The sequence below is a fragment of the Pholcus phalangioides genome, unplaced genomic scaffold (assembly GCF_987345545.1).
Source record: "Pholcus phalangioides strain wild (caught in Gottingen) unplaced genomic scaffold, Ppha-v1.0 ptg000040l_1, whole genome shotgun sequence".
Lineage (NCBI taxonomy): Eukaryota > Metazoa > Arthropoda > Arachnida > Araneae > Pholcidae > Pholcus > Pholcus phalangioides.
Genome location: NW_028301626.1, coordinates 5,692,089 through 5,718,586, shown reverse-complemented (window position 1 = coordinate 5,718,586; position 26,498 = coordinate 5,692,089). Strand labels below are relative to the sequence as shown.

Below are 26,498 nucleotides of genomic sequence, written 5' to 3'. Positions count from 1 at the left end.
TAAAATATTGTGAGGGAGAGAAACTTTGAAATAATGTTATATGATTGAAATTATTCTCTGTCATCGAGAAAGTGTTGAATTTGAATTTTTTTAAGAATTTCCTTTGTCTAGATTTAAATTTGTTGGCGTGTCGCAAAACAAGAATATTTATATATGATGTAGCATATCGTTGGAAAGCTAATCTTTTTTCCCGCACAATGTTGTTGATGTTTTTTTGATTTTGATGAATATTTATGCATTTAATCCGGAAATCTTATATTGAAAATTATTGTTGTCATTAAAATCTTTGTTGCAGTCTTTTCATTTTGTCGGATCGACCCTGTGGTGTTTTTCTTTTGGTTTCATGTTTTAGTTTTGGTTGTGATACAATTGGATAAAAGTTTAGATGACGCAATTTGCACGACTAATTAAAGGGTGCGCTTTCTCAAGCTCCGCCCATCACTCAATTTTCATATTATCACTGGAAAACTTTGGAGGCGTGCAGTTCATCGGGATCAGTTGCACAGTAAAGTGCAGGACCCTCGCGAATAACAGTTCCCCCACGAAACTTGAAGATCCCCCGAAACTTATAGTCCCAAGTCACTCAAACCCCTACTAGTTCTGAACTGCCAAAAGTTGTAACGTGAGAAGGATTTCTTGAAGATGTAAGTTCAGAAAAAAACTACAAGCCAGTATGCAGAGTCTATTAAGTCGTCAGTGATGTCCACACTGCCCCAAGCGGTAATGAACCAGGAAGAAGGTTTACCTGTCACCTTCGCACAGTATGGAGGAACCAAGGAGCAACTAACAGTCATGCCAAAGAGATGAAGCCCAGCAGCAGTCTCTTGCAGTCCAGTCCAAGGATGCTACTTTGTCCATGTCCACACTACCCCGAGTGGTAGTACAACTGTAGAACTTTTGGTGGTGCTCCGACTTTGAAAAGCATGTGCATGGACTGTCGCCTCAGCAGGTACAGTGGACATTAATCTTTCAAGTCAAGTGTCTGATGACCAAGCAGATTCGCCCGTCAAAGGATGACTTAAATTGAAATGAACTGTCACGAACTGTCTTTTGGGAAAGAGCTCACCCAAGATGGTCTCTCTGAGCGGTCAACGGTCATATCTGTCTATCCACACTGAGTGTTCAGTTGATGAACTCTTCCCTTGAAAAATCCGTTTCTCAGGAATCTGACTTGCAATGGGTGAATGCGAGTAAAAATTTCCTTTTTCCAATTTTGTATTTCGAGAGGTCAGGCAAATCGATAGTTTTTAGGCACCCAAATATGTTGCGTTAATACCAAAGAAAAAAATTAAGGGGTCAGAAATATATTTTTTTTGTGTTTATCTTATGAATATGTTTGGTTTTGAGAAGGACTGAAATTTTGTTTGTTTATGTTTTGATTCTGCTATTAGTTGAAACACTTTTGAAGTTGAAAAAATATATATTTTTTTTGTGTGTGTGTGTCTAATCTTGTGAAACAAAAAAAAAAAAGAAAGAATTTCTTAGAATTAAATAACCGAAAGTAACTTAGACCTCTGTGTGTTGACATATTCTTTTCGTTTTTTTGTGACTTAATTGTTTGGGTTAAAATGCTCTAGTGCATAGGCCTATTCATTCAGGAGAATTACTCACCGACACACAAAGGGTTGTTGCAGGCGAGGTAACAACTCAAAATTGTATTCCCAACTAATATGATCACCAGGCCAAAAGTTTTCTTTCGTGGGGTACTGTCAATTTAAATAGTACTCAGTAACTTTTCACCATAACATAATCGGTGCCGTGAATAACTGTGCTTAAGCACCCAGAAAGCTTGATGCTTGTGACCACTTGATCAACGTTCGAATGAAATACCCTGTACAAATTGTATTGAAGGATTGAAATCATCCTGATTTCAAGCATTCATATGGCAAACTTGACGTAAGGGGTTATTCTTTTGATGATGGGTACAGGCAGTGCTCACAACAAGTGCTTTAGTGTTTTACATATCAGAAGATATGTGACGAATCTCATCCGGCTCTTGGCTTGAAATAATATCTCAAAATGTCTTACTAAATTTGTGTTGAGTCTTGGCAGGTACAGGCTTTTTTATGATGAATTAATACTAATTCTCTCATGTGAGCCGTGACTTCCCTTGAGCCGTGAGCCCTTCCACAAAACGTACCATGTGATGATGGAAAATCTCGACTTTTAATTTCCTTGATGATGATGCAGTTGATATCCTCAACCATATCATTTGGATTGATCAACTATGACAATCCTCTATGTCTGTGCTTCATTGGATTCTTATGCTAATCCTCCTCTAGATAGCATCCGTTGGTGAGCTGGGAACTTGCATCTGATGACTAACATCTTATCTATGTTCTTGCATCATGTTCCTGACGGGTTTCATTGACTGGACTTCTACTGGCTCTGATGCTGTGCACATTACGTATAGAGTACCTTGGTGTGAGGAAGCACAACGACCAGTGAAACATGTTCACATCCATAAAAAATGTTTCAATACGAAGTTTATTCTAATTGGACAAACGTCATGTATTAGTCTACATTGGCTTAATCCCTCCAAAGCTGACCATAGGAAACTTGGATATTGGAAATCGCATGGACAGTGGTTCTCATCTAGTCATGTGCTGAAATTCCGGACCCACCATCAGATAAGTGCAACAGTAACCAGTGCAACAGTTGTTTTGTGATATGTTCATGTTCTATTTTTATATTATACTAAAGTTTCATTAATGTTAACGTCATGTTTCTACTAAGTTTTTGTAATTGTGTTTTTGAGAATTTGAATAAATGTCTTAGTTTGAAATATGACTGCGAGTCAGTTCCTTTGCTGTCAAATGACTTGAAGGATAAAAATAGAATCTGCAAGTGCTTTGAATGGTTGCACCAGCAGGCATTGCATCTGGGGAAATACGAGGATGTCAAGAGTGGCCACGTCTACGCCATGGAGTTTGAAGCAGCTCATCAAGCTACAAGAAGAGAGCGATGAGTGATCTGGGGTGCTATTGCGGAGGACGCCACGTTGCACATCATCAGAGAGTTGAAAGAACTCCTGAAAAGTGCCAGAAACGACAATGAAAATAAAAAAGAAAAGCCCCTGGTCTGCTCGAGGTGCTATGAGAAAGGTGGATTTCCCCAGCGAAAACAAGAACGGCCCATTGATTGCTATCACTCTGGTGGATTCATCAAAGGGTGTTGTCCCTGTGAGATTAGTCAATATCAGCGACAAGTCGAAGGAGGTTTGGAAGGGAGAAGAGATTGCTACTTGAGTTTCCGTCATGTGTGTTGTTTGTGATTCATCCAGAAATCAACCAGAAGATGCCAAAATTTTGTTTGATAGGAGATGCCCAGCTGGATCCTCAACAAAGACAATGTGCCTAGTCGACAATTGAAAAATTTGGAGATGTTTTTTTCTACTTCATCAGCTGATGTAAGCTGAATCCGCTTGATGCAACATCACATCGACACCAGGGGCCATTCACCAATTAAACATCCTAGAAGACTTCCGTTGGCTAAGCAAGAAGAAGTTGGTAAACTGCTACAGGAAATGCGAGTGAACATCATCAAGTCATCAACGAGTCTATGGGCGTTGCCAATCATGCTGGTGAGAAAGAAGTATGGTTCTACCCAATTCTGTGTTGACTACAGAAGACTAAACAACGTCACGAAGAAAGACAGTTATCCGCTGCCAAGAATCGACAACACTCTTGACTTGCTTTCTGGACATCAATGATTTTCTACCCTGGACCTGAAGACTGGATACTGGCAAGTGGAAATACACCCTGACGATCGAAAAAACAGGCCTTCACGACTGGACAAGGATTGTGACTGTTCAAGGTCATGCTATTCGGCTTGTGAAATGCTCCGGCTACCTTCAAATGGCTGATGGAGACCATTTTACATGGACTATGTTATAACTCGTGTCTTGTATACTTAGATGACATAATAATAATTGAAAGAACATTCTCTGAGCATCTGAAGAATTTGAGCAAAGTTCTTCAGAAGACGAGAGATTACAATTTAAAATTGAGCTCCACAAAGTGCTGTCTGTTTAGACACAAAGTCACCTACTTGGGTCACATTATCTCTCGAGAGGGAATAAGGCCAGATCCTGAGAAGACCAAAGCTGTGGAAGACTGGAAGCAACCAGAGAATGTGCACAAGCTTCTGAGCTTTCTGGGAATTTGTGCATGTTACCGAAAATTTGTCCAAGGTGCCTCCAAAATATTGAGACCTCTTCATCGACTCACTGAAACTGAAAAAATTCTATTCTTGTGGACTGATGAGTGCATATACATCACTGAAACAAGCCTTAAGATTGGCTCCAATACTGGTGTTTCCACGAGCAGAGAAGCAATTAATCTTTGATTCGGAGGCAGGTAACAACAGGATCAGGGCTGTTCTATCACAAGAAGTGGATGGCAAAGAACACGTCATTGCCTACTTCGGCAAAAGCTTGTCCAAGCCTGAGAGGAGTTATTGCATCATTAGGAAAAAGCTGCTCGCAATAGTCAAAGTCGTGGAACATTTCCATCACTACCTCTAGTCAAAAATTTCTCCTTCCCAAAGACCATGCCTCATTGAGCTTGCTGTTAAACTTCAAGAACCCAGAGAGTCGGTCAAGTGTGCTCAATGGATACAATGACTGCAAGAGTACAACATAGAGATCCAGCATAGTAAGGGAGCACTTTACTAAATGCAGACACTCTATCGAGAAGAATGTGTCCACAAAACGGTTGCCATTGCTTTAAGGCAGAAGAAACGTATGGGCCGGTGAACCCCCTACAGCAAGACATAACATATTAAGTCTAAAAAATGACTGTCCTTATAGCGAAAATAACACCTGGTAGGTCCAGCTAGAAGATCCTGACATACGACCAATAATGGACTTGAAGGAATGAAACGGGAATAGACCAGCTTGGTTCAACCAACCTCTTCTAGTCCAACGAACAAAAGATACTGGGCGCTGTGGGACTCCCTGAAGATGAGAGATGGTGCACTGTAATACAAATGGGAGTCTGAGGATGGAAACACATTCAGGTGGCAACTCATCCTACCCAGAGGCAGCGCGAGAGAAGTCGTGAACGAGTTGCACGGGAGAATGATTGGTGGCCATTTCGGCATAGCTAAGACTCTCCAGAAGGTCCGAGACCGATTTTACTGGGACAAGTCCAGGACCAATGTGGAAAAATGGTACAAGAGTTGCGATGCCTGCCCCGCTCACAAAGGTCCTCCGAAATGCAGCAAGGGATTGCCTTCAATGCTGCAATGGTGGTGCGCCGTTCGAGAGAATTGCCTTGGACATCCTTTGACTGTTACCAAGAACTCATGATGGTGACACGTACATACTTTTAGTGATAGAATATTTTACCAAGTGGCTAGAAGCATATCCCGTTCCTGATCAAGAAAAAGTGACAGCGGCTGAAGTTTTAGTGCAAAATTAGGTGTCTTGATTCTGAGTCCCCATGCTGATCCATTCTGACCAGGCAAGAAACTTTACTTCAGCAGTTTTTGGCCGCATGTGCAAGATTATAAGAATGGAAAAGACGCAAACTATGGCACTTCATCCTGAATCTGATGAGATGGTTGAGATTCAACAGGACCATTATGAACCACCTTTCACTCTTTGTGTCGCAGAACAAACAAGATTGAGACTTGAAGTTATCACTTTTCCTGTTGGCCTACTGAACTGCCGTCCATGAGAGCACTTGATTTTCACCAGCGCAGATGTTTATGGGACGAGAACTTTGGCTGCCAGGAGACCTGCTGTTTGGGCAACTGCCAGATTCTCCTCTTCCACTGGAAGAATACATCAAGGAACTCCACAAGTCTCCCAAGGATGTGCATTGAATTGCCAGAAACAGGATCAACATTGGCTCCAAAAAGATGAAGAACCACTACGATGCAAATGCCACATCTCACGACTTCAAAGAAAAATATTTCTTCTGACTCTGGAAATCAAAGCAAAGGAAAGGACTGTACCCGAAATTCCAGACGTCATGGGAAGGACCCTACAGAGTTGTGAAGAAACTGAATGATGCGGTAATTCAGATTCAAAAGACTTCATTGTCAAAATGCAAGGTGGTCCATCTCAACAGACTGGCTCCCTACCACAGTGAGTGACGACTCACTGGCATGAGGGCTGAATTGTCGGGATGAACAATTTTAAAAAAGGAGGCAGTGTCACGAAAAATATCGGTAGTGTAATTTGTTGAAGGCCCTAAAGTTAACAAAGCCATAAGGAAAAGAAGACAGAGATCATTCTTCTAGAACATTCAGGAAAAAGTCTAACCCGTCCAGAAGCGCCATTTTGCGAGAACTACAAGCAATAATTGAGTTTGCTGGAATTATCTATTTCTCGAAGTTTAGAAGGGTCTATAAAAAGTGATGTGATCACAAGAGGGTGATCAGAGTTGTTGGACTTTAAGCTCAGTACGAGAAATCTATTTATAGGTGCACGTTGCACTTTCGATTCGTTTCATTCTTTGATTTCCATAATTTTAATTACGGTACTATATAAAAATTTTTGACACAGTAATTAATTTACAGTGATTTTACAGTATTACATTTTGATTTTGCTGGGGGCTGAAGCAGGCCCCTCATTTGGGGGGGGGGGGTCAGAGGGTCCCTGGCTTTGAAAAATACACTAGAAATGGTGCATATATATGTATACACACGCACGTACGTTGAGTACATGCCCTTCCCCCTCCCCCCTAGAAAAAGTTAAAATAATGATCCTGGGCTGAATTGCTTGCATTGGTTCTTGCGGCTTCTCGAGCACATTTTACAGACAATGGTATAATTTATAGATGTGCAAAATGTCATTATTTCACGGTAATACTCAAAACATTGAACAAAGCATGAAAATAAATGGTCAAACTCACCTTGTTACTTTTGAGTATGGCACTGCTGTTGTTGTTTTCATCTATACAAAGATCTTTCATCTGGTAGAAATAAGCGGCACCGGCAACGTGAGCAGCAGTCTGCATCAGCATTTTGGGCCTCCTGTTCGGATGCAAATCAAAGTCGTTTATCACGACGGAAGACAATTCTGGGAAAAGCTGTTTGGCACAGGGGAGAGGGAAAGAGAGGAGTGAGTTTAAGAATGCACAAGTTAGATATTTATTAAGAAATATAGTAAAATGCAGTACAGCTTATAACAAGAATTTCGCTGTTACAGATGATTTAAAATACTCTGTCAGAAAGCTGAGTTGAAGGCACTCTTTGTCAATACTGATATTTCCCGAAATAGATGATGGAATGCATCAGGGAAACAGTGATTGTGTGCTGAAAATTTGCAGACAATTTGTCTCAGGGCAATTCACTAAAAGGAAAATTCACTGACACGGTAATTCACAGCAAACAATAAAGTGACATAATGAGTGGGTGGATAAGCAGGTGGGTGATTAGTCAAGCAATTCTGGGAGGAATGACCAAATCACTCATATGGCTACTCACTTGCTTTGTCACTTATAAAGTTACTCACACTCACTAGCTTATTTGTTAGCTCATTCAACAACTCATACGGTCACTCAATCGCTCATACATCCACTCGCCTGCTCAATCATTCAGTAACTCACTCACTGGCGATGGACTGTTGTCAGTGAATTATCCCAGCTGTGATTTTTCTGTCAGTCAATTGTGTGTCAATGAATTTTCATTTCAGTGAATTTCCTGTGGCGGTGAATTGTTTGTAAATCAGTGAGGATACTTATGAACATCCTGCTTTGGGTAAGAGGATACATTTATATGAAAACATTTTCAATCATTTCAATATGGGCGCCCTATGAGAGAGAGAAACAGCCTTTGTGCGACAGGATTAAGCAGAGAACTTCTAAATATTCAACTCACATCTTTCATGGACGAGAAGCACGATATCATACATTCATCGATAGGATCTCGAGTCACTTTTGCGCAATACTTTTCTCTCAGATATGGTAAGAAAGTTTTCTCGAACATCGATGGTTTGCTTATGACTAGAATGGCCAAGGAATCATCGTCGTACTTCATATGGAATATCGGTTGCACGCAGGAGTTGTACCAGCCAATCTAAGGGGGAAAAACATACAAAGTATGGATTTTTATTTTTTAAATCATAGGTGGGTGGCTTCATAGGAAAAAATTGTTAAATAGCATCATGGGGAAGGCGGCGCCCTGCTCAAAGTGATGTACTGGCCCCTTACCTAGCTGAGAATACCTTCATACCTATACTCACTCTTGAAAATCATAGTAGGCCTCAGGGTCATCTTAAGTGCACCATGGGCCCTCGGGCCAAGTTATTTTTCTGAAGCCCTACCTGGCTTGCCTACAAATTTACATGCTTACTTTCAAAAATTTCAACCAGATCTCAGTTTTGCAAGGCCTTTTTTTCTCTTGAGGCTTTGAGACGTACCTGGGTGGGCCCATGCATTAAGATGGCACTGGTACACCTATATAATCTCATTATTCAATAAGCCTCCCTATACACTTGAGACCCCCATTCTGGAGTAGGGTTCCTAGGCGTTGCGTTGGTGGCTTCCAAGTCAGGCTTTTCACTGGTTCTTCAATAGTGAATTCATAGCATGAGAAAACAAAAAAATGACAATGGATGTGGGGCCCTGTCCGCCTACTTTTACGGAGGGGGGGGGGGCATGCATCAAAACAGTCAACGATAATTCAGATTATAAACTGTTTTCATTTTATACAATGAATTTATAAAATCCTGGATTGGTGCCTATGGGCCATGTCTCCAGGATCTGGGGGAACCATGCACTAAACTTTCTGCACTTAGCTCCCCACCCCTGTAAATATGCTCGTCTCCGAGTCACATTCTTATGCACAGAAGCATCAGAAATATTTTAGACCTGTGGGTGTTCAGCTTGATCATTATGCTGGAGATTTTGATTTGTGGATGCTCAGACTGGTGCGACAAAATACTGAGGATGGGTGAACACCCACTTCAACCCCGGCTATGACAAATACAAATACAACGCCACAACAGGCAAATTGCCCAATGAGGTGGCTGACTTAAGAACATCATGGATCCCCGAGCCCTACCAACTACTGCTACACCACACATGCACCCCGCCCACACCCCCCCCCCCGCGGAACCCCCCAATGAATCGGTACATGCGGGAATGTGCGTGTACGTATAGTGAAACCTGACGTGAAGTTTTGTTGTTTCTCTGTAATGCTTGTTATGTGTAGTGCTGCCATCTGCCACAAGTTTTTCTAACTATGAGTGAAGTGTTATGATTGAATGATTTATCGTTGCAGGACTGTTGCTCTCTGTGGCGAGACTTTTTAACGGGGAGATCGGCTCGCATTTGCGCCTTGAAGTTGGGAACCACAGAAAACCAACTTCAGCCGACCACCACTGTGGGGTTCGAACCCGGATCCTCGCATCGCAAGTCTGTCACTATAACCACTCGACCACCACAGTGGCACACCACTGCTTACACGTTTTCTTGGTTGCTCACATCAAGAAGCCAGGTATATCTGGACCACTCTTTTTGCCACTGACATGGTTACATATTTTGTTCTTGTAAGTAACATATTTGTACATGCTTAAGGTTCTTCCTTCGGTCCCTCGCTCTGATTTGGTCCCTTGCTCTCTAGATAGCTAAAAAGGTATGCAAGCATGTGAGCAATTTTTTGGTAATTCAGTGACCTGGTGTATCGCTCTCTAGGTCACTCACATGATCGCACATGCAGTAGTCCACTCTCTTGACCCCTCAGATTATTGTACATGCTCTAGGCCACTCTTTTGGTCACTCACATGATTACACATCCTCTAGACTACTCTTTTGGTCACTTACATGCTGTAGTCCACTATTTGGCCACTAAAATCATTACACATGCTCTAGGCCACTCTTTTGACCACTCACATTATTGCACATGCTCTAGATCAATCTTTTGGTAATTCATTATTGCAGATGCTCCAGATCACTCATTTTGTCATTCACATGATTGCATATGCTCTAGGTCACCCTTTTGATCATTCACTGACACAACCCTTTGCACTATAAATCATTGTCACTCACTGATCTGATCTCTTGTTCTCTAGGTCACTCTTTTGCCGACTCAACAACCTAGTTCCTAGCTGCCTGGTGGTTACTCCTTTGGTCCAAACATAATGGTACACATTCTAACTTTTTTTTTTGTCGCTCACTGGATTAGTCCCTTGCTCTCTAGGTTAGTTTTTCTGACCCACCAAACTAGTTCCTTACTAACTTCTGTTCACTAATAGTTTGTAAACTTGCCAGGCATGGCCATTGTGTGACTTCTTGAGGCCCCAGGGCTGACTTTGTTTTTTGTGCCCCCCCCCCTGAAAGAGTAAATACCAAAGCGTATCAATAATAAGCGTTCCCACCGTGCATCACAAAGAGAAGCCGATTTGACTCGAGCGCCATCTCGGGGGAAAGGGCGGAATTCGAACGGCGCTCCAGACACGCCCACATTAACGTTGATTGACAGCGCTGATTTTCCCCTTCCTGCTACTATAATATCCAACTATTATATATAGACAGCTTTGCTCTTAACCTCTCAACATTGCATGAGAGGTTGATATAATTTCGCAATTTCTTTACCACCGGTATTCAAGGATGAAAAGAAAATCGCGGTTGGATCCAGAATAAATGTCAACGAATATATATTCCAAAGTAAGTGGAATGATAAAAATTAGGTGAAAAAAATTTAAAACTATGGAATTCAGAACTACCAACCAAAAATTTTGATTTTTGTGAAGAAAAAAAAGTAAATACGTTCACAGATGCAATCTTTAAAATTTTTTACCTCAGGAAGATAATTTGATCTTGCCACGTGCTGGCCATATAACTCATCCTTATAAAAAAGAAATCCTGTTCTTGAAAGTAAACGATATTCTTCACGTTTAATATAATTACAATGAAATCCCAAGGGGGATGGGGGAAAGAGAATTTCTTGAAGCAAAATCGATACATCAAACACCCCCTTTCCCCACAAAGATGAATCCCATCATTATTTCATTTCTTCTACACTATGAAATTGCCCCAGACCATGTACTAATAGAAATAATTGATTAGATTGACAATAGAAAATACAATCATAGAAAGTATGGCAAACATTTTATTACATAACGTGGAAGTACATGAATGAGATCAGCTACATAAGCAGTAAAAAAATCTGCACCAACAGGAGATTGCATTATCATTTATAAATGCTGAAATACATGTGGATATTTTATATACACTATTTAAATCAATCGTCAATGTTTTCTTAAAATGTCATTCCCATTTGCCACTTCAAAACTTATGCATCGCTATCATAAAGTTCTGAAATTAAGTTAGGGAAAAAATGTCTACATGTCTATCTCTTGGTGTAATAAAAACGAGTATTGTCATTACACATTTGTGAAATAAATGTTCGACTTATCTCTTACCACATCTTCCCAAAAGATGAAAAATTAACACTTCATTCGATAGTGTTGCTCTGAAGCAACATGACAAATCATTCATACATTTCTCGAGTGCATTGATGCTTTGAAGCAATTCCTGAACTATTTAGCAATGCTTGCAGTTTTAATGATCACCTATAAAAAATGATCGACTCAAAAAAGTACACATGGTTTCTACTTTTTGGTAAGTCAATAGAGGACGATTGTTAACCGTTGGATTTTGGGGAGTGAAATATTCAGTACGTGTTTTTAATATTTAGATGTTGAAAAGTACCTGCACATTCCTAAACAATGAAACAGTTACATTGTCAAACAATGATATTTTTGAACTATTCTAATCAGGACTGGGTTTTGACATAAAAAAATTAGTTTTTGACATGATTAACAAAAAACTGGTTTAAATGGTGTGAATATACTTAAATGTGAATGCTTCTGAATAATGTTTTTGAACATAATTTGTATGCGATATGATGAAGCATTTCCTTGTACATTGTGTGTTTCATTTTTAACATTTAATTTATTGCAATGCTCAAAACAAGATATTGGTTGTAATTTGCAATTTTGAAATTTTTTTTGACAAAAAGAGAGGCCTAGAACATATAAAATATAATTTTGTGGTCCATTTCACCTGACCCAACTTTGATCTCACCTGATTTTTTGGAAAAAAAAAATTGTTCAAGCTGTAAAATAGTTTCGTGCTAAGCGTATTAAAAATACGCTTCGGTTTTGTATCAAAGAAGAAAGAGCAGCTATATGTAGTTTGCTGTTTCACATCAGTGGTTTTCAACCTTTCTAAAAGATTCCAAAATACGTATACAATGACTTACGCGCCAGTGCCCACTTAGTTTTTTTATCTGTTAGAAAATTTAGTTTTTATGTAATTCATTACAATAATTATCTGTTAAATAACTTCTATAATTTTTTCTATAACCAATTGCAAACTCTTTCACTTGTTATTTAATGTCACACACATTTTTGGTTCTGGGAAATATTCAGTTTTGGCTTTTGTTTCTGAAAAGTTAAAAAGCTATCTCTGAAACAGTAATTGTTTGTTTTTCGAAGTTAGGGAAAAGGGATAAATGAATAGTGCTTACTAATTCCAGCCGGAATAAATATGCATGGTATGTGTTCAACACTTCATTAAATTTTTCTATGCTTTTCTTAAGTCATGCTCATGACAATGTCAAATCTAAGAGACAGTTTTTGACAAAAACTGGTTTAAACCGTCAAAAACCTAAATGAATACATTTTGATAATGTTCTAAGGTGTAATAGGTATATAACATGATGAAAAACTTATTTTTTTGCATATCACAATGTTTTTTCAGAAAATTAATTTATTACAATAATTAAAACAAAATATTAATTGTAATTTGCAATTTTGAATTTTTCAACATGGTCTGGAGCATAAGATTTTATGGTTTATTTATCTAAGCTGTAATCATTACTTGTGTTCAATTTGCTAAGTGGAATAGAGCTGTTTATTCAAAATATGTATAGCAGCACATCAGAGGTTAGATTTTTGACCTCAGAAACTAACTGTCAATGATGTGAAATAGTTTTTGTTAACCTGATAGCTATGTTAAATAACAAAACACTCAATTTCATGTAAATTGAAGGGTTTTATATTCAGAATTATCATTATACTGAAGAGAAATATCTATTTTTTGATATTTTAAATTTTCTGATGTGCCCAAAATTTAATTCCATATAAAAATTCTCTCACAAAGCATCTGTTTTTAATACACTAATTAAACTCATTCATTCTCACGTAAAAATTTCTTAGCTCAGGGTGTTTAAATTCACAGAGTTTTGAAGTGTATTTTCAACCACGGCAGAGCTGATAGGACGTGACACCTAAAGCATTTTTTTTTGCACGTTTGGATACAGCTTCAATTGGAAAACCATTGCATTATAAATGTTAGTAAATATGCCATATCTTAGTGCAAAAGCAGGAATAACTAAGTTCAGCTAAAGACAAGTTACTAGAGTTTCTTAAGCATCATATCAGCTAGCATTGTCAAATTACATGATAATTTAGTCCTTACATTTTCTCTATTTTGCTCGCTAGATATATTTTAATGTTCTGCGCAATAAGAGTATCATGGGTACCTATATCATTCAATAATAACAGACACCACCATGAAATATATGATGTAATCAACTTCTTTACACACCTATCTGTTGTAAAAAGAGTACACCAGATGGTTTATATCAATGCACACATATATATATAAGCAGTTGAAGAAATTTAGGTTACTTACAATGAATAGTGGGGGGGGGGGGGAAATTAAATGTCTTACAAGGTTCCACTAATACGAAAATGGTTAGATTTAAATTCAGAAAAAGTTAAGCGTGACAAAAAAAAAAAAAAAAAGTGAAATCTAATTACTCTTTGCAACAGATATATTTTAAAACCAATACCAGTTACCATTACATGATTTAATTAATATCCACACTCATTCACATTAACCTCTTCACTTAATTCCACCACTGCTGGAAAAATTCAACAGCATCATATAAACTACTAATTTAATTGAAAATGTAATAATAGTTATGACAGCAATTAGAAAACTTTCCCGAATGGTTTGCTCAAGAGTATAAAGAAAATGGTCTCTACTATTACATTTCATACCATCAATTAATTTTCAATATAAATATAAGTTCATACTTTATATAAACTGATGTGATAAGTAATTGCTTTGCTAGTTGTTTGTGCAAACTTACTACTTTTACAAGTGGTAGGCTGCACATTCAGGATGACAACAAAATGCACATAAAGAAAATATTGACATGAAATGTATCTGCAAATACACATCCCAAAATATAAACCATTCCCTCGAAAAACTGTTGAGAAAAATATATTTCCCATAAAATATTATGGTTGTCTTGATCTCGGTAAGGACCAATTCTTGATTAATTCCATCATAGGTATCATATTCCTTTTAAAACAGGACTATTGCAATAGATACCAGTCTAAGCTATTCCATTTATTCACAACAACCCTGTTGCAGAAAAGTTTTCTGAAACAAAACTGCAGGCACAGTAGCACAGGTCGATTAGACACTCGCCTGAACTAACACAGTAAAGTTTTACTGGTTCATGTTGGAATACCGTGCAATGGGAAAGCAGACACAGCACCTAGAACATCTGTTTAACATCAGCAATAGCCTTTTGGTCTCTGTAAGTGACCATTTTTCAGTCCTCCGAAAAGTGGTGCATTGCTGCTGGCAGGAACAATCTGATTAATAATAAGCTGCATGCCATCAGATCCACACTTGGCCATTGCCGTTCAAGCTGCACGAGTTACTGAAAGGAGGAAGACTTGTTAGCCTGGTTATGCATAGGACACAGTTGGCTCGCACAATCATTGTTTTCATTTCGAGAGTCAACCAGAGTGCCCCCATTGTCAGAGTCCATTGAACATTGTTCATGCTTTTTGTCCACACCATCATTATCATTGTATGACAACTTTTGGTCAAAGTCATCTTTCTCTTCGTGGCATTCCATCTGACCATTGAGATGCATCTCCCATTTCTAAATTCATCAAAGCCATTGGTTTTTACAACAAATTAGTTATTTACAGTCTGCATCATTGTTTTACATTTTACTTAACATTGTTTTCTTAACGTGCATACTTTGACTATCCAATATATTAGTTTTCTATAACCAATTGCAAACTCTTTCACTTGTTATTTAATGTCACACACATTTTTGGTTCTGGGAAATATTCAGTTTTGGCTTTTGTTTCTGAAAAGTTAAAAAGCTATCTCTGAAACAGTAATTGTTTGTTTTTCGAAGTTAGGGAAAAGGGATAAATGAATAGTGCTTACTAATTCCAGCCGGAATAAATATGCATGGTATGTGTTCAACACTTCATTAAATTTTTCTATGCTTTTCTTAAGTCATGCTCATGACAATGTCAAATCTAAGAGACAGTTTTTGACAAAAACTGGTTTAAACCGTCAAAAACCTAAATGAATACATTTTGATAATGTTCTAAGGTGTAATAGGTATATAACATGATGAAAAACTTATTTTTTTGCATATCACAATGTTTTTTCAGAAAATTAATTTATTACAATAATTAAAACAAAATATTAATTGTAATTTGCAATTTTGAATTTTTCAACATGGTCTGGAGCATAAGATTTTATGGTTTATTTATCTAAGCTGTAATCATTACTTGTGTTCAATTTGCTAAGTGGAATAGAGCTGTTTATTCAAAATATGTATAGCAGCACATCAGAGGTTAGATTTTTGACCTCAGAAACTAACTGTCAATGATGTGAAATAGTTTTTGTTAACCTGATAGCTATGTTAAATAACAAAACACTCAATTTCATGTAAATTGAAGGGTTTTATATTCAGAATTATCATTATACTGAAGAGAAATATCTATTTTTTGATATTTTAAATTTTCTGATGTGCCCAAAATTTAATTCCATATAAAAATTCTCTCACAAAGCATCTGTTTTTAATACACTAATTAAACTCATTCATTCTCACGTAAAAATTTCTTAGCTCAGGGTGTTTAAATTCACAGAGTTTTGAAGTGTATTTTCAACCACGGCAGAGCTGATAGGACGTGACACCTAAAGCATTTTTTTTTGCACGTTTGGATACAGCTTCAATTGGAAAACCATTGCATTATAAATGTTAGTAAATATGCCATATCTTAGTGCAAAAGCAGGAATAACTAAGTTCAGCTAAAGACAAGTTACTAGAGTTTCTTAAGCATCATATCAGCTAGCATTGTCAAATTACATGATAATTTAGTCCTTACATTTTCTCTATTTTGCTCGCTAGATATATTTTAATGTTCTGCGCAATAAGAGTATCATGGGTACCTATATCATTCAATAATAACAGACACCACCATGAAATATATGATGTAATCAACTTCTTTACACACCTATCTGTTGTAAAAAGAGTACACCAGATGGTTTATATCAATGCACACATATATATATAAGCAGTTGAAGAAATTTAGGTTACTTACAATGAATAGTGGGGGGGGGGGGAAATTAAATGTCTTACAAGGTTCCACTAATACGAAAATGGTTAGATTTAAATTCAGAAAAAGTTAAGCGTGACAAAAAAAAAAAAAAAAAGTGAAATCTAATTACTCTTTGCAACAGATATATTTTAAAACCAATACCAGTTACCATTACATGATTTAATTAATATCCACACTCATTCACATTAACCTCTTCACTTAATTCCACCACTGCTGGAAAAATTCAACAGCATCATATAAACTACTAATTTAATTGAAAATGTAATAATAGTTATGACAGCAATTAGAAAACTTTCCCGAATGGTTTGCTCAAGAGTATAAAGAAAATGGTCTCTACTATTACATTTCATACCATCAATTAATTTTCAATATAAATATAAGTTCATACTTTATATAAACTGATGTGATAAGTAATTGCTTTGCTAGTTGTTTGTGCAAACTTACTACTTTTACAAGTGGTAGGCTGCACATTCAGGATGACAACAAAATGCACATAAAGAAAATATTGACATGAAATGTATCTGCAAATACACATCCCAAAATATAAACCATTCCCTCGAAAAACTGTTGAGAAAAATATATTTCCCATAAAATATTATGGTTGTCTTGATCTCGGTAAGGACCAATTCTTGATTAATTCCATCATAGGTATCATATTCCTTTTAAAACAGGACTATTGCAATAGATACCAGTCTAAGCTATTCCATTTATTCACAACAACCCTGTTGCAGAAAAGTTTTCTGAAACAAAACTGCAGGCACAGTAGCACAGGTCGATTAGACACTCGCCTGAACTAACACAGTAAAGTTTTACTGGTTCATGTTGGAATACCGTGCAATGGGAAAGCAGACACAGCACCTAGAACATCTGTTTAACATCAGCAATAGCCTTTTGGTCTCTGTAAGTGACCATTTTTCAGTCCTCCGAAAAGTGGTGCATTGCTGCTGGCAGGAACAATCTGATTAATAATAAGCTGCATGCCATCAGATCCACACTTGGCCATTGCCGTTCAAGCTGCACGAGTTACTGAAAGGAGGAAGACTTGTTAGCCTGGTTATGCATAGGACACAGTTGGCTCGCACAATCATTGTTTTCATTTCGAGAGTCAACCAGAGTGCCCCCATTGTCAGAGTCCATTGAACATTGTTCATGCTTTTTGTCCACACCATCATTATCATTGTATGACAACTTTTGGTCAAAGTCATCTTTCTCTTCGTGGCATTCCATCTGACCATTGAGATGCATCTCCCATTTCTAAATTCATCAAAGCCATTGGTTTTTACAACAAATTAGTTATTTACAGTCTGCATCATTGTTTTACATTTTACTTAACATTGTTTTCTTAACGTGCATACTTTGACTATCCAGACTTGAAAAGAACAAGTTTGATTAATAATTGGTCATTTGTTTTGGCGCAGTCTGGCCTAATTAGTCCCACACTGAAGGGGGTTAGCGCACCAAACTCTGAGCATGGATAAGGCTTCGATGGATTCGGAAGCAGCAATAAATTACAGGTCCCAATCTAATTAGCCCTCATGTGCAGAAAGTAAGCACGGTGTGACAAAAATTATGAACAAAACAACCTGCAGGGGACTTTACTTTTGGAAGCATTGAATTTGGACAGCATTGATTTTTGAAATACGCAAACTCTCGACATGAGAGGAACAAATAAATTTGAATGACCATTGTAATGCATCTCACATTTTTAAATTCATCAAAGCCATTGGTTTTTACAACAAATTACAGTTGTTTACAATCCATGTCATTGTTTTACATACCACGCAACATTGATTCGACAAATGGCAACACTACTTTACTTATTGTGCATGCTGTTACTGAGATGACAGGAAGAAATTCAACCTTAATAGTCATTTGTTTTGGCGCAGTTTGACCTAATTGGTCTTTTCGCTAAAAAAATCAAATCCACCAAACATTATCTCATTTCTAATTGGTCATTTGTTTTAGCCCAGTTTGACCTAAAAAGCAGAACCAAATCTAACAATTTGAAGTAGATGCCACATTTCACACAAAAAAAAAAAAAAAAAAAAAAAAAAAACCACTGCATGCTTCTCACTCATGGTTCATGACAAAGACCAACCAATAACTCACCACAAAGCTGTTCACTGAAAGGAAAAGTTCACCAACAAACAAGTCCCTGACACAAAATTCACTAAAAGGAAAAATCATCTGTGAGAAAATTCAATGCCTCAGAGATCGAGCGAGTGGCTGAGTGATCATGTTGGCCAAGTGATAAAATGAGTAGGAAAGAGCATAACAGGAAAGATGAGTCACTGAGTGAGCAAGTGACAGATTCAGATAGCAAAACAGCGAGCAAGTGATTGGGTCAGCGAGTAAGGAAAAGAAATTATGTGTAACAAAGTTAGTGGGCAAGAGTCACTCGCTCACTCATTTGATCAATTAGTCTGCCACTCACTCAATTCCTCACTTACTCCACCATTCGCCCACACAATTACAAGTACTTTCTTGCTCACTCTAAGAGTCACTTGCTTACTCACTCACACGATCACTTACTCCTTCACCCGCTGAAGCAATCACTCACTCACACATTCACTTTCTTGTGCATTCTGACTATCACTTTCTTACTCACACAATCACTTGTTCATGCGCACAACCATACACTTCCTTACTCACACAGTCACTTTCTTGTGCATTCTGACTATCACTTTCTTACTCACACAATCACTTGTTCATGCGCACAACCATACACTTCCTTACTCACACAGTCACTTGCTCATTCACCTGTCCACTCTTACACCCAATCAATTGCTCAGCCACCCACTCACTAACTTATTACTCATTTCTCATTTTCTAACTTACTGGCTCAATCACTTGTTTGATCACTTACTCGCTCATTTGCTCTCTGAATCAGTCACTTGCTCACTCAGTCACTCACCTTGTCTGTCACCTGCTAGCTGGCTCATTCCGTCACTTGACCAGCTCAGTCACTTGGCCACTTTCTTGATTTCTGTCAGGGAATTTTCCTGCAGATTAATTTCCCTTTCAGGGAAAATTGCCCTTGTATGTTGGTGAATTTTTCCTATCATGCTTACACTCTTTTTCTCTTTGCCAGAGTTTGAATGTTTTTAATGTCAAAAGTCGTTGATAACTTTCTATTCCTCTCTCTGAGATATATTTTAAGAAGAAGCTTCGAAGCATGAGTGGTTATTTTTTCTTTTAAAACTTCTGTGTGGGCATCACAATCGATGAAATCCAGAAGCCTCGCCTCACGCACTGTCTGTTTAAGGTGCAGTAACACGCATCCTTTTGATATGGACGAGGCTAGATGGGTTTCAGCGATTGTCATGCCAGCAGCAAAGAATTGCACAAAATTTTCTGATGGACGTTTCAATCTGTAGTCGCTATTGCTGTCGTACTGCTTGAAGTATATATACAGCAGGTGTTCCTTCAACTTAGCAGAGTCAAACATCGCTGTTTTGCACAGCGTGCAACTAACACCAGACAGAGCTCTGCGAGCTATGTAGCCAGCAATGTATGAACATGCATTAACCTCTGTTAATGACATGGCATCCATAGAAGATTTATTGAGCAATTCACCATCTGCGTCTGGAGTGGCTGACTCACAGCATGATGGTTGCTCTTCCTCCTCTGATGGAACAAACTGTGAACCAGACGATAGTAAGTGGAACATGAACTTGTCACCATCTGGTTCACAGTTCGTGAACCTGCTGGCTCCACACGCATTGACTGATGCCAATTTGAACGCTGAGTGAAACTCATGGGCAGTTGGATTGGTGCGGTTCCCACCACTCCCCCTTACTCTGCTAAAAAAATTCTCGAGGCAATCCTGGTTGCATCGTCCTGGCATGAAGAATTGGAGCCCTGACAGGAGGACCTCTTCAGCCAACATGGCTAATGAAGTCAGGGTCAGGGTCCAACCTGGTTTGCAACGAGGCTTCTTCGTGCTTGCCAGGGGATCCACAAATCTCCACGATTTCATGGATTCGCAAGTGTCCTTCCACACCTGTATGTGTTGTGTGTCTGCGGACACTGCACAATGCAACGGTTTGCCTCTGAGAGGTTTAGCACTGGTGACATTTGTCGAATCAAACAAATCATTTATTTGCTTAACAAACGCAACCGTTGGAGCAGCTGACGCGCTTATTAAGCCCCCCAATAAACACAGGTTCATCCCTGCTGACACAGAGTTACTGAAAACCTGTGCAGCAAGGCTGACCTTCATCGAATACAGACCAGCTGCATAGATGTGCTCATCGGTGAGCTTATAAGCCGTTTTGGCTGCCATTGTCTTTTCCAACTCGTAAAATTTTTTTATATGTTGGAAAGAAATGATACCCTTATCGGTTTGCAGGTCGTACTTCATCAAATTTTTCCTTAAATTTTTTAGAAGATGAGGTGGGCCGAATATTCCAAATATTTTAGCACCCTCAAAATCAAAATAAGGTTTATGGGGGACAATGTCCAACATGCTGAACAGGCGTGAATTGTTGGTACCTTGAACGCAGATCAAGGCTTTCACAACCGCACCAGCATTGCTTAATGCCTGCAGAGTTTCTAGAACTATTTGTTTGAGTCTAGCTGCAGGCATGGCATGTTCTGAGAAAAAAAAACCCAAAGGTAATTTCTTCCTGCTGGTGAGGCTGCGCAACATCAAAACTAGCGCCTGATCAGCTATGTTTGAGGATCTGATGCCACCCCCAAAGTCCTCAAAACCTACGACACTGTCCCCCACAGGATCATAAACTAGATGCTTCTTAATGGACATCTCGTCCAACACCAGAGCAAATAGTTTTTCCTGGTATGTTTTATTTTTTAGGACGTCCTTCAATGCTTCCAAAACGTCATTATTAATTCCTGGAACTGCCAAACGGGAAGAAATGAAGCGCTGCAGTGTTTGAGGCGATGGCAGTTCCAAGAAGGTGCGCATGAATTTGTACGCAGACCTACTCTTACAGAATATCTGATAAGCACTCACTTTATCTGTTAGAGTATATCTCTTACCCTTGTTTTTTTTCAAGCTGAGGCTAACTTGCCTGGCAACGAACCCAGAGAGTTTGGTGTTGACCCCCTGCTGTGTGAACGTGGCTCTTAAAGACTGTTTTTTTGCGGTCGAGATGGACTGCCTATATGCCGCAAACCTTGCTCGCAACTTCCTTGCTGAATCCCTCTGTCTCTTCAGCTTCTGCGCCAACTTCATTTTCCTAGGGGTATATTTCCTGGAAACTGGTGTGCTGCAATTTCTTCCCAGCGGCGTATTCATGTCAGAAAGCAGAAGGGACGAAGAGGATAAGGTATTCTCAGAAGTTGAAGCCACAACTGGGGTGCTTGCATAACTGGTGCTTCCATTCAAAGTCGAAGAGGGAGACACCTGTGCATGAGCGGCTGGTTGAGGTAGCACAGGCGCAAGCAGTAGCTCTGCAAGCAAACTTGAGGAAGCTTGCACAATGCCCTCAGAAGCCTTGCCACTCTCAACTGCACAAGAGTTTGATGGCTCTCCATCTTGCTGCTGATTGTGCTGAGGCTTTGGGGAATTTGGGACCGCATTATGCACCAACCGATTCCTCTGTAAGACATTCATGAAGCACCAGTTTCCAAAATGTTTGTCACAAATTCGAAAACTGGCATACAACTTCTCGGCGGCTATCCCAAGTAATTTCGGATTTCCGCAGGTGGAGACCCATGCTTGACACCTGTAAAATAAAGATAGGCATCAACTATTATACATGAAATGCAAATTAGAAATAAGTTGAATAATAAAAGTAAAATATTTAATGTACTCCAACAATTTATATTTTAATAAGCTCTATGTGCCCATTTTTTCCAATGAATATAAAGCAATGGTTGTTAAAAATTGAAACTACCTGTTTGATATTGTGATGCACTTATTTTTACTCGTGAAACTATCACACAAACAACATAAATTTTAAAAAAATACAGAGAAATTTTGAAATTTATAAACTTTAATTGTGTGTTTCCACTTATTTCTTTAAATTATAAATGCATGAATTTCTGCGGAGCTCCCACTCAAACAATCAGAAAAAGTAGAATGGGGGAGGGTACCCCACTTAGACAATATAATCATAGCATAATGAAGAAAAATCCCTGAAATTTTTATCTTTTTAAAAAATTTCAATTCCCCCCTCCCCCCCATCTCACTATTTCAGTATACTGTAAGATTGACTCAAACTAAAGCAAAATTACAGAAATGACTTCTTCACAAAAAACAATATTTGGCCAAAACAGTATACTAGCAACTACAGATAATTCTTTTCTGTCTCTCCTCACAATATTTAACATTTTTTATTTTTTGGAGTCTCCTACAGCCCAGTGTAACTACTCTCTTTGACAATTCACATGACAAATTATGAAGATATGTAAGTTTTTAAGAATGAAGCTTTTTTGAGATCACTTCCAAAAGCACAGTGAAAAATGTGTAAATTACAAGATCCGATATAAATAAGGTTAGGTGAACTTGATAGTTTTACTGTGTTGTCAATCCCTTTTATAAAAGGGATCTGTTTAAACATTAGCGTTCTGCTAGTGTATTCATATTTGACAAATGAAGCACTTTCATTTCTAGCTCTTCGCTGAGCAGTGTAAATATTGTTTATGCCCTAAAAGTACAGAAGAAAATTTAACGGTATTGGGTGTCATTAGTAACAAAACCCAGAGTAGGCCTATATACCCAACTGCTTTGTTACGCAAACTGTAGTTTCACCTATGCAGAAAATGTGCACTATAATGATGAATGCTAGTTACTGTTCAAGACAATGAAGTAATAATTACAAATTTTCTTTTTTTCAACTAAGCAAAAGTTTTAAGTGAGAACCCTGTTTCCGCTGTGTTCTTTTTTTACTTTTCTCTGTTTATTTTTTTGATTATCATTGCTATTTTTCTGAGGATAGCAAGCTAGCTTAGTTCCAAAAAAATTTGCATCAGCATTTCATGAAATGATAATTATATCGTATATGAGTAGATGGAAATATATATATACATATATATTAACCACATTAGATGGAATTGAAATTAACGAGGGTGGGGGAACAACATTTTGATGAAACTTCAAAATGCAGAAAATAAATCCTACCCCCACCTTTATTTAATGAGATTGTAATCAAATTGAAATCGTTAACTGTAAATTCTTCAGGTGCAAACTGAGTTCATAAGACTGAGACTTGTTATGTGCATGCCAAAATTACTAGAATATATCGCCACTTCTGCTAGCATGGAAAAAGGTCTTCAAGTCCAGGGCTGGGTGCTGGAGCAAATAAAAAATTGACATTGGTGCCTGAAATTTTCTTTGCAGTTACTAAATTGCAGTCTTGGAGCAGCACAAAAAGCTTAGAACATACAGCAGCATATCTGGCCACATGAAAAGTCACTGTGCCATGAAAAAGTTGAAAGAAGCATTATTTTAGAAATTTTTCTTCAGGTAAAGGTTTTGTTTGTACCTACATTTTTTTGCGACTTGCCCAGCTTTGCTTAAGCCCTAAAAAAATGAGTACACAATTTTGGACTGGTTTCATCAGGAAAAAAAGTTGCTTGGCGTCATTACATTTTGTCACGCCTTAATATAAGACTGAAGTAATTAATTTTTAGCTCTGGGCTTCTTATACATTAATGGATATTAATAATGTAATTATATAGAGCGTACATCTCCATACATGTATATTGGGTTTGTGCAAACCCCCATGGCACCCACATCCTGAAGCAGGGGCCCTACGCTTGATTATGGAAGGGCCCATAGCCCCCCACGTCCTGGAGCAGAGCTTCTAGGTGGATATCACTGGTAGGCCCGAAGCCAGACTTTTCATGGGCCCTTCTCTAATGAATTTACAGTACAGAGAAAATTATAATTTTTCCAGGCCCCCAAGATTGAAGCTCTGTTGCCTCCTTCCTCCTCCATGGAGGGCCTGCTGAACAAGGGGTGGCCCGCAAGGTTTATTTTATCATTTATTATTATTAATTATCATTTTCTTTGTACTGTAAATTCATTAGAGAAGGGGCCCATGAAAAGTCTGGCTTCATGCCTACCAGTGATATCCATCCACCTAGAAGCCCTGCTCCAGGACGTGGGGGCTATGGGCCCTTCCATAATCAATTACAGCCTGATAAAAGAAAAAAAAATTATGGTAATTGTTCCGGGCTGGTGCCGTCCCAGCCCCCCCCCCTAAATTTTTCAAAAACTAATACTCATTTGACAATTGTAAGCAGTAGTAAAGAAAGATAAGAAATTCATAACTAACCTGTTGTCTTTAGGAAATCTGAACATATGAGCTCCTTCAGTATTGGAATGCCTTTCACATCCTTGGTAACTACAACGGTTAGAAGTTTTTGCCATCGCAAAAATGAACGTAATTCAAAAAATTAAATAAAAAATAAACTTCAAAAGGGAAAAACACGTTCAGAGAAGTTAAAGAAAAAAAATAATGACCCTGAAAAGGACCTTTTATTAAAATAATTAAACTAAATGATGAAATTAAATGGGAGAAAACAAGTACCACGAGTCGCTAATACAAGGAAAAGGAGGTGGAATGTCCTTCAAATTCAAATCCCCCAGCCCCCAACGGCAGTTTCGGAAGTTCTGCCCTCTGCCGACGGTGTCGCATGCCCTTGAAAGGATTGACCTCTCATCTCCGAGGAGAGGACCGGTTCCTTCATAGGAGAGAAAATGCTTGTCTTTAATACGCTTTGGTAAATACAGTAACACTTACTATAATTACCCCTTCGTCCCATCCAAAATGGATGTAATAGTGGGAGGGTCGTTACATCAACAGGAAAACATAGCCTATATGATAATCCTTATTGGGACATATTTTACCGATTGTTTGAAATAGAGTGATAGCCATAATGTGGGGGGTCATTATAATGAGCGTTGACTGTATTGCACAAAATAAGAGGAAATTTTTGTGGGGCCCTGGGGCAGTGCTCCGGTTGCCCAAGCCTAGTTACGGGCTTGTCTCCAGGTCACTTACCGGTCTACACTCTAGCTCCCTCTCTGCACAAAGGCAGATTAATGATTTCACCGCATGTGGGCTTTTGAAATTCTGCAGCCCTTCCCACCCCCCTTATCTAGTTCAATTTCCTTGATCCCTGTTTCCTCAAACTTGCCACCCTGAGTCACAGCCCGCTTAACCACTGCCCCCTCCATGAATATGCTTCTAGGGAATAGGGCTATCTCGAGGCCATGGGCAGACTTTTCCTTCGGCTGGCAATTAATATACAAAATATGTGAATTTTTGTGGGGCAACATTTGGCTCGGAGGAGAGCCCCAGTTACCCCAGCCTTATTACGGGCCTGCTGGGGGGGGGGGAGAGGGGGCACTTCGCATTCAAATTAATCATACAGAGCGAAAGCGAATTGTTGAACAGAATGTCCACTCACCTTGAAAGGGTAAAACTCGAAACCACGTGGTCCGAACCCTCTCTCAAGCATCGAGACCATTTCGCAAGCTTCTCGGGTCTCCATCGGAAGATAATTCAGCGTGGAGATCTCAGCAACAACGAGTCTTTATATCAACATGCAGGAAGAATCATTTCAATCACTCTATTCGCTGACAACAATTAAAAAGCCATTAAAAACAACTCAACCACCGGCCGAACATCACGCGCACACCAATGTAAACAATGCTTATTCCGTGCTTAAAATAGGTTGAATTGCGTTACTGCCATCTAGTAACGAACACCGCTACTTCAAAATTGAATAGTCAGTGGAATATTTGTACTGCCATCTGTTTTACAGTTTTTGAACATGAATCTATTTTATATGTTCTATTTCAGCTCATATCTGATAGATAACAGCACTAGTCTTTGTGTCAAGTTTTTTTTCCTCCTCTACTAAACAAACGTGACCATACGTCCCGTACTTACCGGGACACTGCCGGGTTTTTGCGGATATCCCGATTTTTCGAGAATTGTCAACGGAGCCAACTTGACTTTTATTCTTCAAATCAATGATTAAAATTATCTTCCCAACTCAGAAACTACATTCCGACAATTAAGACCATTTATTAAGAGCATTATTTCCCAGCCATTTATTTCCCATATTTGTCATGTTTTTTTATTGCAATTCACTGCAATTTGAAGAG

General features: G+C 38.6%; 1 protein-coding gene across 1 annotated transcript in view; it reads right to left on the bottom strand.

The window, feature by feature from the left end:
• LOC149065323 (cyanocobalamin reductase / alkylcobalamin dealkylase-like) overlaps window positions 1-26,036 on the bottom strand; it is a 32,753-nt gene extending 6,717 nt beyond the window's left edge. Inside the window, exons 1-3 of the mRNA XM_089254232.1 lie at window positions 25,796-26,036; window positions 7,831-8,028; window positions 6,864-7,040 (exon numbers count right to left, since the gene is read on the bottom strand). Coding sequence (XP_089110358.1) covers window positions 6,864-7,040; window positions 7,831-8,028; window positions 25,796-25,879 — 459 coding nt within the window. The 5' untranslated portion in view covers window positions 25,880-26,036. The remainder of the gene's footprint in view (window positions 1-6,863; window positions 7,041-7,830; window positions 8,029-25,795) is intronic.
• Window positions 26,037-26,498: the final 462 nt, after the last annotated feature.